The 14,831-nt window shown below is 43.1% G+C and overlaps 1 protein-coding gene across 2 annotated transcripts; it reads left to right on the top strand.

The window, feature by feature from the left end:
• Positions 1-12,688: 12,688 nt before the first annotated feature.
• On the top strand, positions 12,689-14,327 carry CARTPT (CART prepropeptide; the record flags this gene model as incomplete). Of its 2 annotated transcripts, none has more annotated exons than XM_080924885.1 (3): positions 12,689-12,847; positions 13,282-13,365; positions 14,220-14,327. In XM_080924885.1, the coding sequence occupies 3 exons, from the start codon at positions 12,689-12,691 to the stop codon at positions 14,325-14,327; spliced, it is 351 nt and encodes a 116-aa protein (XP_080781011.1). The 2 variants fall into 2 exon arrangements, with proteins under 2 accessions (XP_080781011.1, XP_080781010.1); XM_080924884.1 differs by having other exon boundaries at positions 13,243-13,365.
• Positions 14,328-14,831: the final 504 nt, after the last annotated feature.

Here is a 14,831-nt window from a genome sequence, read left to right as displayed (position 1 = left end):
CTCAAAGAATTCCACCCGTCAAGGCCTGTAACGAGTCTTACTTGTCAAATAATGACTTGCCTTTTTGATTGTAGCAGTTTGAAGAGCTTGCCTCCTCTGCACTTTTAATTCACTCACTCACTGTCTTGATGATTTATTTAATTCAACTAATGATCGATGCCCTCACTCCTGTTGCAGATGAATGCAATTTGTCCTGTTTGGCTGTTTAATTTTTCACTTACTCGTCGAGTGGAAATAGCAGTGCCCTGGGAATTATTTCTAACTGTGCACCCTAGGCAAAACCCTCTTGGATTTCAAAGCTTCCCTTAGAAAATCCCACTTTTCACTGTCTTGCCATTGGGGTTTAGTTACATGATTCTCAGTGACTTATTGTAGTTTTCTGAAGACGGCCATTGTGGTGGGTAATTTACTATATGGGTCCCTAGGACACCTGTTTCCCATTCTTGGTTATCCCTGACCCTTGAGTGTAGCTTGGTCCCAGTGGATAGGACCTGGGGAAAGTGGTGAGGTGTCACTCTGTGATTAATTTGGAAGCTCGTGACTTTGCCTTGCTGGTGTCACTTCCAATCTCTCCTTGCACATCTGCTCCTATGCACAAAGTTACCTTGAGTGGACTTGAGAATGTTGAGGTGAGGAGCCTGCAGGTGACGGGTCCTCAAGTCATCAATGGCCAATAACATGGTGGGTCTGCTCCAGCTGAGCCATGACATAACTGAAGACCCAGTCAAAGCTTTGGGATTGAAGTCTGTGCCCCTAGACTGTGCTACAACAGTGGCCTCATGATAGAGCCTACAGCAGAAGATAGGTGAAGCCATGGCAGGATTTCAGATCCACAGAAATGCAAAGACACAAAATGTGTGTGGTTTAAGCCACTGAGTTTGTAAAGCAGCTAGTCATTTAACAACAGACAAGATTGTCTATGAGGTGGGTGGACAGACACGTGTCTCCTGTGTCAGTCAGACTAAATTACTCTGCAATAACAATTCACTCCCCCAAATCTCAGTGCCTCATAGCTCCAAAAGTTTATTCCTTATTCATTCTACAGGTCCATTGATAAATGGTTGCAGCTTAGTATTTTTCCTCTATCATACCCCAGAAGCCAGACCGACAAAGCTTCCCATATCCAGAATATGGCAGATATATCCTGGAAGGTAAAGGAAAAAAGCCAGTGTGCACCATATTCTTTAGTCTTGAAAACATCTCTGAGGAAGGACATGTGACATGTATTCTGAACTGTCCGGTGGATGCTGTACATCCAAGTTGTACTTTGGGCTTTGAACAAGCATATAACAAACAAAGGTACACAGAATAAATAGTAAACAACAGAGATAGGAAACAACAACTAGAGAGAAAAGCATCATCTACTCAGGCACCCACAACACCCAGTAGGGATGACTTGTAACGGTCTGACTGAGATAGCACCATGGAATCAAGAGGTTTCAAACATACAGCAGAAATCAACTGGGGAAACTGAGGCAGTCAGCTAGAGTCTCCAGCTAAACTTTCTCTCCATGGACAAGCTTCTTGTGGCTGGACTTTATCTTCTAGCTCTCCCTGCAGACACTTTTATATCATGGGATAAGCAACAGCCTCTGTTGGGAACAGTTCACCTGCTAGCTGTTCTCATCGGCACACACGGTGTTGTTCCTCTCCGGCTGTTTCTCTGGTCTCTTCCTGATAGTTATGGGGACCAGCCCATGCCTGGACAAGGAGTCTTAGAGGATACTTTGAGACAAACATACTTGGGTGTGAAATGGTGAGGGGAGGGACAAGAACTAGCTTCTCAGCGAGCCAAACAATACATGACATTTTACCAATATGATGGGCATTACAATATAACTGTATTGTGACAGCCAAAGCTAGTCCAGAGGAGTGAATGGGGCCACCAAAACCATCAAAAATTCATAGGGCCCAGGGCAAAAAGAGAAGAGGTTTTATCATCCCTATGATCTTCACCGCCACCTTTCTTCCGTGGGATAAAAACTGCAATATCGTGTTAACTGGCATCTTCAAGATACATCCCCTGCTACCCCTGCTGATTGGTTGGTTTGCTTCTCCTAAGCTCTTTAAGCTTCTTCTATAGATAAGGAATAGTCTATTCATAAAGTTAGACAGGGGTTTTCAACTGTCGCACAGCAATAAATTAGAAGGAGAGAAGACATGTTAAGGACCTTGGGCAAGCCTACAGTTATCCCGGTGCCCATCTTCTTCAAGTCCACTCTAATCTTACCTTCCTGTAAAATAATCATGACCCCCGAGGGCATCCTGAAAAAAGAAAGAGAGGAGCTGAAGGAATGGTTGCCGTTCACCAACATCCATCAGCCTGGCTTTAGAGGGGCCAGCTTGGTGAAGAATGCTGAGATAGAAATGCCGACACATTTGCATACGGTGGCTGTCAGGACCCTTCTTAAGCAGGTGAGCCAAAGCAACATGATAAACCCACTGCTGAAACCTGAACTTCACTAACCTTATGTGCAGCAGGCATGTGTCGAGGCCTGATCCCCTTAAATGAAGGCTGATGACCCCCTTTCCTACAAAACATACTTTGCCCGCAGGCCCTGTATGATCTTTGTATCCTGCCAGATGGATTTTGGTTTCTCCTGAGGTTATAGTTTATGTCAAAAGCAATAGTCTTCATTTAGATGAGTTCTGAAGGAAGCACAGGAGAGCCCTAGAACTGTGGCTTTTAACACTGACCTCAGATGCCTCTGAAGTCTAACCTCTGCCCAGCAGAAGAATGCCTTCTATTGGGGCCATCAAAATAGTCTGGGGTTTGCTGGTCAAGAGTCATCTTGTGCTGGATTTCTTCCCATACTGTACCATGGGGAATGTGAGAGGGTCTGGGACAGGGGTCAGATGTAGACCCAGTGTTTGTGAAGACCCCTGCCCCACAGAAGAAGGGTGTATGTTGGGAGAGGTAGTGGAATAAAAGGTTGGAATGGAGTCAGAGTTATTACTTTTTATCGACATAGCAATTTGTGCCTTTGGGGAAATATTTCAATCTTAAAACTGAAATGCATTTAGTTATCACAGGAACCGTTAAGTGAAGTTATTATCATCTGTGCTCCAGAAACTTTGCTTTGGAAATTGGCTAGCTGTTAAACAATTTTAGCTCCTCTTCTACACGTTTTTCCTGATGTAAGGTCCACAATGCTGTTTCTAGTGAGCCTTCCCTATGGCGGCCTGCACACCTCACCGGGCTGTTGTCTCATTCCTGTCTGCTGGCTATCTTCCATCTCATAGCAGTCAACCTCACCTGACACAGCTGGGTATCAGGCACTGTCATGAATACTAGGACTACAGAAGCAGATGCCCTCTCTGCCTTCAAGGATCTCTTTGTCTAGCAAGCGAGTTAGACGTACAATTGCATGATGTGAGGTATGAACTGTGTTGGTAAATCTATACTCAGACATTTCCGTTACTGGCAAGGCAGACTCAGTAGCATAATGGCACAGTAGATAAAGAAGAATTCAGGGATGATGGTCTGACATATTATTTTTAAGTGTTTGAAGTATAGCGGGTACATGTGAGACACAGGCAGGATGTACACTAAGACTGATGTGTGATGCCTATATTTGTGTTACAATATTTGCATTCTGGGCACATGTCAGCACTGAACTCCTAAGTCCCCTTTTCTTTGGTGATATCATCTGACTAGTTTGGATACATGAATGGGAGGTAAAATTGAAAACCCAGGGCCAGTTAGATGATCCAGTAAGTGAAAGCGCCACCCCTTTGTCACCAAAGTTGAGGGGCCACATGGTGGAAGGAGAGAACCTACTTGTCCTCTGACACCCAGATGCTCACTTTGAGACACATATAGACACACATGCACACACACACACACACACACACACATACACACACACACACAAGGAGAGAAAGAGAAAGAGAGAGAGAGAGAGAGAGAGAGATGTATGTGTCTGTGTGTATATAGTCCATATATATAATTTTTTAAGTGAAGAATTACTTCTGAGTCCAGTCTAGCTCATCCAAGACTGCCCAGAGTTTTCCTGTGACTCTCAAAACAAAACAGCCGTTTTAGAGATGGTGGGATTTCTCTCACGGGGAGTCCTTCCATGACCACAATGAAGAGAATAGCCCATCAGCTCTTGGGACACGTGTCAGTCATACAAGTAAAAGTGTATTTGCATTTTTCCAAGCCACTGAGCTTTAAATATTCTTTTTAAAAGTGGTATTTTTTGAGCAGTATGACATAATCTGTTTCTCAAATTCAGTGCAAAATTGGCTGATGGCCCATCCTTATATCCAACAGGACATACTTCCTGAGGCAAAACTTTTAGGTGAAAGCACTGTTTCTAGTGTTTGACAAACAGAGTTCTTTGGCTCACCTTCGCTCCTGCTTCCTGCTTGCTGGTTCCAAGTTCAGACTTTTTGCTACTCTGGACCGTGTGTTTTGTTCCCCTGTTTCTTTGAAAGCCTTATTTTCCCAGTACATTTCCTTATTTCTTGTGTGTCTATGTGTCCCACTGTGCCAATCTAGGACACTCATTGTGTCCTCAGATACCCCACCATGACATCTGTAGTAGCTATTTCTCTTTTGTTGTGTTAAAACATTGTGACCAAGGCAACTTATAGAAGCTAAGAGCTCACCTCCTGATCTACATATGGTAAGCAAAGAGCACAGTATGAGTGGCACCAATATCCTGAAACCTCAAGCCTATCCCTCTTCCAAAAAGGCCACACCTCCTAACCCTTCCCAAACAGTTCCACCAAATGGACCAAGTATTCAAACATGTGATCCTATGGGGACCATTCTTATTCAAACTACCACAAATATCCCCCCCCCAAGGCCTGTACTATGGTAGATTTTTTTTTTTTTTGGTTATTTTATTTATTTACATTTCTTTTTTTTTCACAGTAAGATTCCATCTCAAATTATCTCAGTAATAAGCAAAACAAATAAACATGTAATTTTTTGTTAGAAAAATGTTCAACTATTCTACTCCTCATTATCAACCAACAGGCAGAGTTTTTTTTACTTTTATTATTTATTTTTCTGATTTTATTGGATATATTTTATTTACATTTTAAATGTTATCACCATTCTCAGATTCCCCTCCATATCCCTTATCATCACATCACCCCTCCTCCTGCTTCTATGACAGTGTTCATCTACCCATCCACCCACCTCTTCCCACCTTCCCACCCTAACATTCCTCTACACTGCAGCATCAAGCCTTGGCAGGACCAAGGTCTTCTCCTCCCATTGATGCCCAGCAAGGCCATCCTCTGCTACCTGTGCAGCTGGAGCCATGGGTTTGTCAATGTGTACTCTTTGGATAGTGGTCTAATCTCTGTGAGCTCTGGTTGGTTGGTATTGTTGTTCTTAGGGGGTTGCAAACTCATTCAGCTCCTTCAATTCTTCCTCTATCTCCTCCATCAGGGACCCCATTCTCAGTTCTATGGTTGGTTGCAAGCATCTGCCCCTGTATTTGTCACACTCTGGCAGAGCCTCTCAGGAGACAGCTATATCTTGCTCCTGTGAGCATGCATTTCTGGGCATCAGCAATATTGTTTGGGTTTGGTGGCTGAATATGGGCTGGATTCCCAGGTGGGGTAGTCTCTGGATGCTCTTTCCTTCCGTTTCTACTTCAAGCTTTGTCTCCATATTTTCTCCTGAGAATATTTTTGTTCCCCCTTCTAAGAAGGACTGAAGCATCCACACTTTGGTCGTCCTTCTTCTTGAGCTTTATGTGGTCTATGAATTGTATCTTGGGTATTCCAAGCCAACTGGGCACTTATCAGTGAGTGCATACTATGGTTGTGTTTTTGTGATTGGGTTACCTCATTCAGGATGATATTTTCTAGATCCACTCACTTGCCTAAGAATTTCATTAACTCATTGTTTTCAATAGCTGAGTAGTACTCCGTTGGGTAAATGTACCACATTTTCTGTATCCATTCCTCTGTTGAAGGACATCTGGGTTCTTTCCAGCCTCTGGCTATAATAAATAAGGCTGTTATAAACATTGTTGAGCATGTGTCCTTATTGTATGCTGGAACATATTTTGGGTATATGCCCAGGAGTGGTATAGCTGGGTCCTCAGGTAGTACTATGTCCAATTTTCTGAGGAACGGCCAGACTGATTTCCAGAATGGTTGTACCAGCTTGCAATCCCATCAACAGAGGAGGAATGTTCCTCTTTCTCCACATTCTCACCAGCATCTGCTGTCACCTGAGTTTTTGATCTTAGCCATTCTGACTGGTGTGAGGTAGAATCTCAGGGTTTTGATTTGCATTTCCCTGATGACTAAGGATGACACCACAGCATCTCTTTCCAGCCTTTTTTGCCCTCAGGGTACCAGATTGGTAAGTTTGATTTTGTTGAAAAAAATTTTCACCTTTAAGACCCAGCAACTTTTCATGTTACATTCTGTCTTACATGTACTTTATGATTATGGTAACTAGTGGGATTTCAATGCATGCTATCAAACCTCTAAAAGAATTAAGTACTGACAAAAATATAGTCATATAGTTTTATGCCAAAATGCCTTTAAAAATCTGTAGCTGTATCCCTCCTTTTTAAAAATAAAGTTGTAAGAGAGAAAAAAAAGAAGACCCAGCAACTTGTCCATAGATTCTTTTTTTTTTCCATGAAAATTTCACACCAGAGATAACTTAGCCTGATTTCCCTGAGCTTCCCTTTCCTAATTAAGAGTGTCCCTTCACTAAGATGATGTAGATTATAGGTGTTTATGCATATACCAGACTCAATGATCCTCAAGATCAAAAATTGGCCTGGAACATCGTTTCAGTCCTCACAACACATAGCAGTTCTTTGTGCATGTGGGATACCCAGATATGGAGTCTTCAAATTGAAACCCTATGCATTGAAAACTTAAAATTGTTTGCATTAAAGCTATGAATTTCCCTTCATTGCCTTTTCGACGGTGTCTGTAAAACATACATTCGCTCCACATCTATCTCCAACACCTCCAAAATCAGAGTCTTTTATTTGTGAAACTGGTGGTCACTGTCTGGGGTTTTTGTTTCTAGTTTCTTAGCCTCTTATGCAAATGTTAGAAATAAGGGTTTGTACAGATTTTCAAAAGCAGCAAAGTAACTTTATTCAAATCAAAGCAACGGAACAGGTCAAAAGCATTGTCAAGAGTGACAGCAGACCCTAAGCCAGATGGAGTCAAAGACCAAGTAGAGGCCCAAACCAAGTGGAGTTATAGGCGACTAAACTATTCCATACACTTGTCTTCCTCACATGTAGATTATTTTCTTCCAGACAGTGATACAGATGTTTAGACAGAGCATAGAAATAACAGTTCCTTTGGAAAGCTAGGAATTGAAGGTTGGTAAATAGAAGATGAATGCCAGTGATAATGGGTCTGTTCTGGCAGCAGGAAGTACAAAGTTGACAGTGCAGAAGGAGAGCTGGGTGCTACCCTAGAGTTTGCACAAGGAGAACAAAATGATGCTTAACTTGGAGGATGTGAAGCTGACTCAAGGGAAGACAAGGGTTTGATCTTTAAAGACATTTAAGGAGTTAGTGAGATAAAGTATTGCTGTTGAATAGTACTCGGTTGGAAGGATGGGTAGAGAGAGGGCCAATGGGTAAGAAGATAGCCTGACATTTGAACAGTGTGGTAATCTAACAGGCTGGTGATGTTCTGAGCTGTATGGGATGAGGAAATATTCAAAATTTAAAGGAGAGAAATGTAGGAGCTTGAGGGGTGCGGTGAGCCTTAATCCCCATGTTTTGTTCTTGTTTCACCTTTCAACCTCTGGGGCCGGTGGGGGTCTCATCTAGCAAGGCCAATTAGTCTATCTATTTTCACTCTTTAAAAAAATGAAAACCAAGGTAGTCTCTGCTTTCATTAGAACATTAGGAAAGGCATGGGTGCATAGCCCAAACTAAGGCACAGATCAACCAATGGGTTTTTTTTTTTTTTATCTTATTTTAAATGGTTCAAAACTCTAAGAGATAAATATGAGTAAGAAGTGTCTCCTCATTTGAAACTTTCTCCCCAGAAGGCTCCTCAGAGCCTCTCATTAGTGCTAGTCTCTTGGCTCTCTCTGATGAGATTCTGTTACTTAAGGCTTCAGCGAGCAGACCTACAAGCCTACTCTATCTCAGGAGCAGTTAAGAGAGGCCAGGCCCCGGTAAATCTCCATAGACACATGCTGCCTATTGCTTTTCTTTTGCGTGGTGATCTGTTTTCTGTTTCTACATTTGGGATGAGGAATTGTGATTAATTCCAATGATTGCCTTAAAAGTTAGTTAATGGACAGAGAACTATACGCCTCTAAGGATGAGAGTGGGAACAAAGAATTTTCCCCAGGGATGGGCCTCTTAAAATTGATTATCCAATACCAAATGGTCAACCCTACAATTACATAGCTTTAGGTAATACTAGATGGACAGAACAGGTTGTATTTATATATTTAGGCTTCAGTAACTATAAGCACTAAGGGAAAAGAGGATATTACTTCAAGAGGGAGCTAAGGGGGTTGGGGAAGAGAAGGCAGAAGTGATAAATTTTAGATGTATTTTAATTATATTATATATAAATAAAGGTATATCCGATATATATTTAATTAGAAAAGAAAGAAATCTTTTTTTTTACCTTAGTCCACAAAGATTTCCTTCTAGAAATATTTTCTTCTAGAAATGATTTTTTTAAGAGTGTTATAGTTCTTAAATTTAGGTCTACAGTCTATTTCAAGTTAGTTTTTAATGTATGATGTGATGAATGAATGAGGTTAATTTATTTCATACACATCTTAGTTTGTTCCAGAACAATTTAAACACTATCTTTTCCCTCTTTGGATCACTTTGAGCTGAAAAAGAGATTGGCTTATTATAGGAGCCAGTGTGACCTGAATACAGTGAGGACGGAAAGGGGTGTTGAGTGCAGATGCTGTGGAAGAAGTCAGGACCTATGAGCCTTGATAAGAATACTTTTACTCTAAGAAGATTTAATTGCTTCAAGGATTTTAAGCAGAACACTGCATGATTTCATTTACTGCTTTTAAATATAAAGATGTGGGGTTTTGAAGCAAATTCAATAAATTCACTCTGATACCATGTAAAAACAGGAAGCCATTTGTTATCATTCTGTGTTTGCATAATTATTATGTATGTGTGTTGGGTACATGTGCCATAATGCACATGTAGATGTCAGAGGACAATGTTGTGGAATCGTTTTCCTTCTTCCATCTTTACGTGGGTTTCAGGGATTGAATTCAGGTCACCAGGTTTTCTTGGTATGTGCCTTTACCTGCTTAGGCAGGTAATTAGCCCCAGTTATTACTGTAATGTATAGCCTTTGGGTATCAAAGTCATCAAACAGCAGTCAAAATACATAAGCTGTCCTGATGACATGATACAGAACACCCTGTTCTTTGTTCCTTCTCTAGTCAAACCAGCATAAATGTTTTTTTGGGAAGAACATTGCCCAAACTTTACTGCTTCTTCAAGATACTCTAGAATAGAGATTTTCCACCAGTGGGTTATGACCCCTTGAGGATCAAATGACCCTTTCACAGGGGTCACCTAAGACCACCAGGAAACAGATATTTACATTACAATTCATAACATAAGCATAATTACAGTTATGAAGTAGCAACAAAATAACTTTGTGGTTGGGGGTCACCACAATACGAGAAACTGCATTAAAGGGTTGCAGTGCTGTGAAGGCTGAGGACCACTGCTCTAGAAGGTCATTCTGCTGAAGGAGTAGAAGACACCATGGCGGGGAAATGACCCAAATATGACCCAAATCACAGGGTGATTCAAGACTCCTTTCCCTTACGGTTCAACTACGTGTGGTGTTTTTCCTATGTGAGAATAAGGATATCAACTGAGCATCATCAGGACTTTAATTTTTGAGTTGCTTTCCTAATATAAATGACACAAATGGAAGCTGTTATTGGCATTTAGGAACGAAATTTGAGAGATAACCTTGTACTGGGAGTGTTCACATCCTTGTGAAGGATGGGCTACACAGTTGCTTGGAGTTATATTTCTTCTGAAATGTAGATCACTTTTAAAATCACAGGAGACATTGTACAGGAAGTGCCATTGAATCTGTGTAAGGTTTAAACAGTAAAATGAGCTTCTGTTGAAATTTTATGCAGATTGGAAGGCATCTGTAAGAAGTAGACTTTAGGGGATGTCTTAGTTAGGATTTTACTACTGTGAACAGACACCCGACCAAGGTAACTCATAAGGACAACATTTAATTGAGGCTGGCTTGGGGCTGGAGAGATGGCTGAGTGGTCAAGAGCACCAACTGCTCTTCCAGAGGTCCTGAGTTCAATTCCCAGCAACCACATGGTGGCTCACAACCATCTGTAATAGGATCCGATGCCCTCTTCTGGTGTGCCTGAAGAGCTACAGTGTACTCACATACATAAAATAAATAAATAATTCTTAAAAAATAAAATTGGAGTTGGCTTACAGGTTCGAAGGTTCAGTCCATTATCATCAGGGTGGGAACATGGCAGCATCCAGGCAGACATGGTGCAGGAGGAGCTGAAAGTTCTACATCTTCATCTCAAGGCTGCTAAAACTGGCTTCCAGACAACTAGAAAAGGAGTCTTAAAGCCCACACCCACGTGGCACACCTACTCTAACAAGACCATACCTCCACAAAGTGCCACTCCTGAGCCAGGCATAAACAAACCATCACAAAAGAGGTGTTAGACATGGTTTCATGTTGGGCTTAACTCCAAAGAGAAATATTATATGTATACTATTTATCAGAAGAGAACCTACTTCTTGAATTTCACCCAAATACACATTTGGGTGATAATTAAAAACTCGATAATTGAAGAAAAACAGATATATATTTTGTATTAACTATTTCAGTAATCTACATCATGTGTTAATCAATAAGGCTGTAGGAGAAGAAATTGAAGTAGATTTATGTCTCAAGAAACAGGGAGACACTTAAAGGCATAGGAAGGCATTTCCAGGCAAGGTGAATACAAAGGCAAAGCAGGAAAAGATTTTGTCAGAGGATCAAGAAGTCCAGCCAGAGTAGGGCGGCAGGATTTGTGGCTGAGGGCTGAGGTGTGATAATGCAATAATTTATAATTATTATTATCTGCATGGTGAGTGCAGATCTTTACTGAGAAGCCATTAGTGTATCTTTAGGATATGAGACTATGGCTGCTGGTGGAAGCGTATTAGAGAAAGGCAGAAGAGGGTGGGAATGAAGAACCAGTTAGCATGCTACAGTCGTTGGCCAGGATTGTGGTGTGGTGATGGGGCTGGGGCTGAATGGATGTATTCAGGATCCATTGAAGGGAAGATGGTTCAGTGAAAGAGGCCGGTTCACAAGCAGGGGGGATCTTTTCTGAGTCCACATGGGAAAGCACCATTTCCACAGGGTGTAAGGTCCTTAACTTCACAACACCACTATTGTGTGTCTTCCCAAACCAGAAGCCTTGGCTCACCTTGGCTTCTGATCGATCTCTTGAGATCTTTCCAGAATCAGGGAGCTACATTTTTCACACTTTTATTTCCTGTAATTCTTGGGCTACCAGAGACAGTAGAAAGAATGAGTTTTGTGGATGGTTAAATTTGCCCTGAGTTAAAGTTGAGACAGGGCACACAAAGTCTTTGGATGGCTCTGCAGTTAGTTCTAGGGGAAGGGACCAAGACGCTTGGTGTTCATTGAGGTGAGGGTAAGGAACTTTATACACAAGAGCTGTCAGCCTAGTGTTCATTGAGGTGAGGGTAAGGAACTTTATACACAAGAGCTGTCAGCCCATCCTATCGGGATACATTCTTTCAACTTCAATTTTACAAGACAAAGACGTTTAGAGAGGTTCTTTAAAAATGTTTCTATTTCAGTTTTAATTAACTATATATGTGTAAGTATGTGCACACAAGTGAAGGTACCTTGCTAGGATCTTGAGCACAGGCCTTGTAAAAGCAGTATGTGCTCTTAATCATTGAGCCATCTCTCAGCTCCTCAGAAAGGTTAATTTTGTTCTAAGGTACAGTGGTTGGAAGGGATTGGACCACGACTGGAACCACATCCGGTTCTCTGGCTCCCGTTCAGTTGGGTTATTCTATTTTTTCTCTTGGGGTTATGAATATCGCACCACCTCTACAGAACCCTTGTGCAGCGGACGTAATTTCCCTTTGTCTAGTGTGCCGATTGTCTCCCTCTCTTCCTAGCTTGCCTAGAATTGTGCTCAGCAAGTAGCCTGCTGGAGTCAACCTATCCTTCTTGGTGCTACACCCGGGGCTAGGGAATGAGAGAGGCAAAGCAGAGCGTATGAGCAGAACTCTGGTGCATCTACCTAAGATAGGGGAAGCAACTCTTCTGTTTGTTCATTGCCCCAAAGGCATTTTCCATTTCGTGGGCCCTCCCGCTCCATATCCCCCACCTTTTGCCCCTCCGTTTCAGCTCTGGCCCCTAGGGAAGCGTCCCTAGCCGCGGGGCTGACAGCTTTTGGGGGCACAGGGTCTTGTTCTCTGCTCCAGCCCATCTGTGTGCAGAGCCTCGTTCTCAGGCTCCCGGAGCCCGGCGGGCATTGACGTCAAACGGCAGCGGAGCGCTGCCTACAGACGGCTGACCCGGGCTCTTCTCCACACCCCCGTCCTTCTTCTCCCCCTCCCTTTTCCCAGCACCCGATTTCAACCGGCTATAAGAAGCGGGCGAGCTCAGTGCCCGAGTAGCGAGGAGGTCCAGAACCATGGAGAGCTCCCGCCTGCGGCTGCTACCCCTTCTGGGCGCCGCCCTGCTGCTACTGCTACCTTTGCTGGGTGCTGGTGCCCAGGAGGATGCCGAGCTGCAGCCCCGAGCCCTGGACATCTACTCTGCCGTGGATGATGCGTCCCATGAAAAGGAGCTGGTCAGTATTTCCCTCGTCTCGGGTTCGCCCTGGGCTGCCGCGGGACCCTTGCTTTGTGTGTGTCCCTCTTCATCCCAGTCCCATCCCAGAGAGCAGAGCCCCTGGCCCTGGATTTAAAAAAAAAATAGCCTGGGTACCCTCTACCAGACAAAGATATCTGAGTTCACGGGCTGCGGGCTGTCTGTCGAGCGAATTCCTAGTTGTGGCCGGTCTGGGCACTGTGCGCCTTGGAGGCTCTGGAAGGTGAGGTCAGGACTAGGGACTTTGCCCTCCTGGCTTCCTTTCCACCACCAGTATCTACTCCCCTTTGTCCCCCGAGTCCTGCTGCCCCACGATTGTGTGTCTTGGACTCCTTATAACTGGGCTGAAAGTGAGCACCTGCGCTGGGCTCGCAGCCAAGGCGGCAACTTCGGGCTCCCGGCGCTGTGTTGCAGATTGAAGCGCTGCAGGAAGTCCTGAAGAAGCTCAAGAGTAAACGCATTCCGATCTATGAGAAGAAGTACGGACAAGTCCCCATGGTAAGGCTCTGGGTCCCTCTTCCTTTACTTTTTTTGCAGGAGGAAAGATTGCCTAGAATCTTACACATGCGCTTTACTCTAGCAGGTGGCTGAGCAGCTAGATTTATCTGGACCGTCCTCTTGGGTTCTGCCCTCGGCCCTTGCTCCTTGTCTTTAAGAACAAGAGAAAACAAGCGACTTAGGACCGGAAAACGGTCTTATGATCTGAATGGGACTACTTCCTGAAACATCTCAGAGGGGCAAGCCCTTTGAATCTATTCAGTTCTCTTTAATTCCTCTTAGAGCACGACGGGACATTTTTCTTTTTCTTTGTATCATTTCGTTGTTGTTTTGTTTCTTAAATTCCGTGTTAAAAAGTTTTCAGGACTGGTCACTTGCATTGGACAGCTTTAGGTAAAAATCATGCGAGCATACGCGCACGCGCACGTATACACACACACACACACACACACACACACACACACACACACATACACACACAAACACGTACCCCACTTCTGTTTTTCTTCTTTGGACAAAGAAGCAGGAAAATAGAAAACAAAGGTTATGGAAAAATATATTGTATGTATTTTTAGATGCAAGGATCTGGTTGATTTTTTTCCCTCCTTAGATAACAAGAAAAAGAAGCTGAAAATGTGGTCCCTCCCCAAAGGCAGAAGAGCATAGGAGGGGATAAATCATTTAATTTTTTTTCTTTAAACATCCTCTTTCTGAAATGATAAGCCCAAGACTCCCTGAGCTTCGGATCTGACTGCTTCGACCAGAGCTGATGGTAGTGGTCTTGTCATTTCTCCCACGAGGATGCTCCTTTGGGACCCCAGTAACCATCCAACCATCCGTTGTGTTGTTGACAGTGTGACGCTGGAGAGCAGTGTGCAGTGCGGAAAGGGGCCAGGATCGGGAAGCTGTGTGACTGTCCCCGAGGAACTTCTTGCAACTCTTTCCTCTTGAAGTGCTTGTGAAGCCTCCACCTTCGGTTCCCATATTCCCTCTTTCCCCCAAAGGAGCTCCTTTATCCCTGGGGCCTGGCTTTGGCGACAATAAAGTTTGCATTCCCCTCAGAGAGTGGATAGGCTCTTTCCCTGCTGTTTCACAATAAAAGGTTTGACATTATTGTGTGATGGATAATGCCTTGAATGGTGTGTGTAAGTGTGTAAAGTGTTCTTTTCTTGTTTTATCCATCCAACATATTCTTGTGAACCTTTCTGGGAAGAAGAGGAACTTCACTTTAAAACTGTGTGTGTGTTTTTTTTTAATGTGGTGTGTCACAATGAAAATTACTTCTAGTTAATTTTGGTAGATGACATCACGGCCCAGAAAATAAATTACCTGAGAGCAACACAAACTGAAGCATGTACAAATTACACGTAATAAAGCGTTTTTAATAATCGCTCACAGTGCGCGGCTCTGTCTACATGAGTAATTTAAATAGGAATAATGGGATTAATCATGCTGTTGTTTTCAAA

The sequence above is a fragment of the Micromys minutus genome (genome assembly GCF_963924665.1).
Source record: "Micromys minutus genome assembly, chromosome: 11".
Classification (NCBI taxonomy): Eukaryota; Metazoa; Chordata; class Mammalia; order Rodentia; family Muridae; genus Micromys; species Micromys minutus.
Note: the sequence above shows the minus strand (reverse complement) of the source record. Positions and strands in the feature narration are given on the sequence as shown.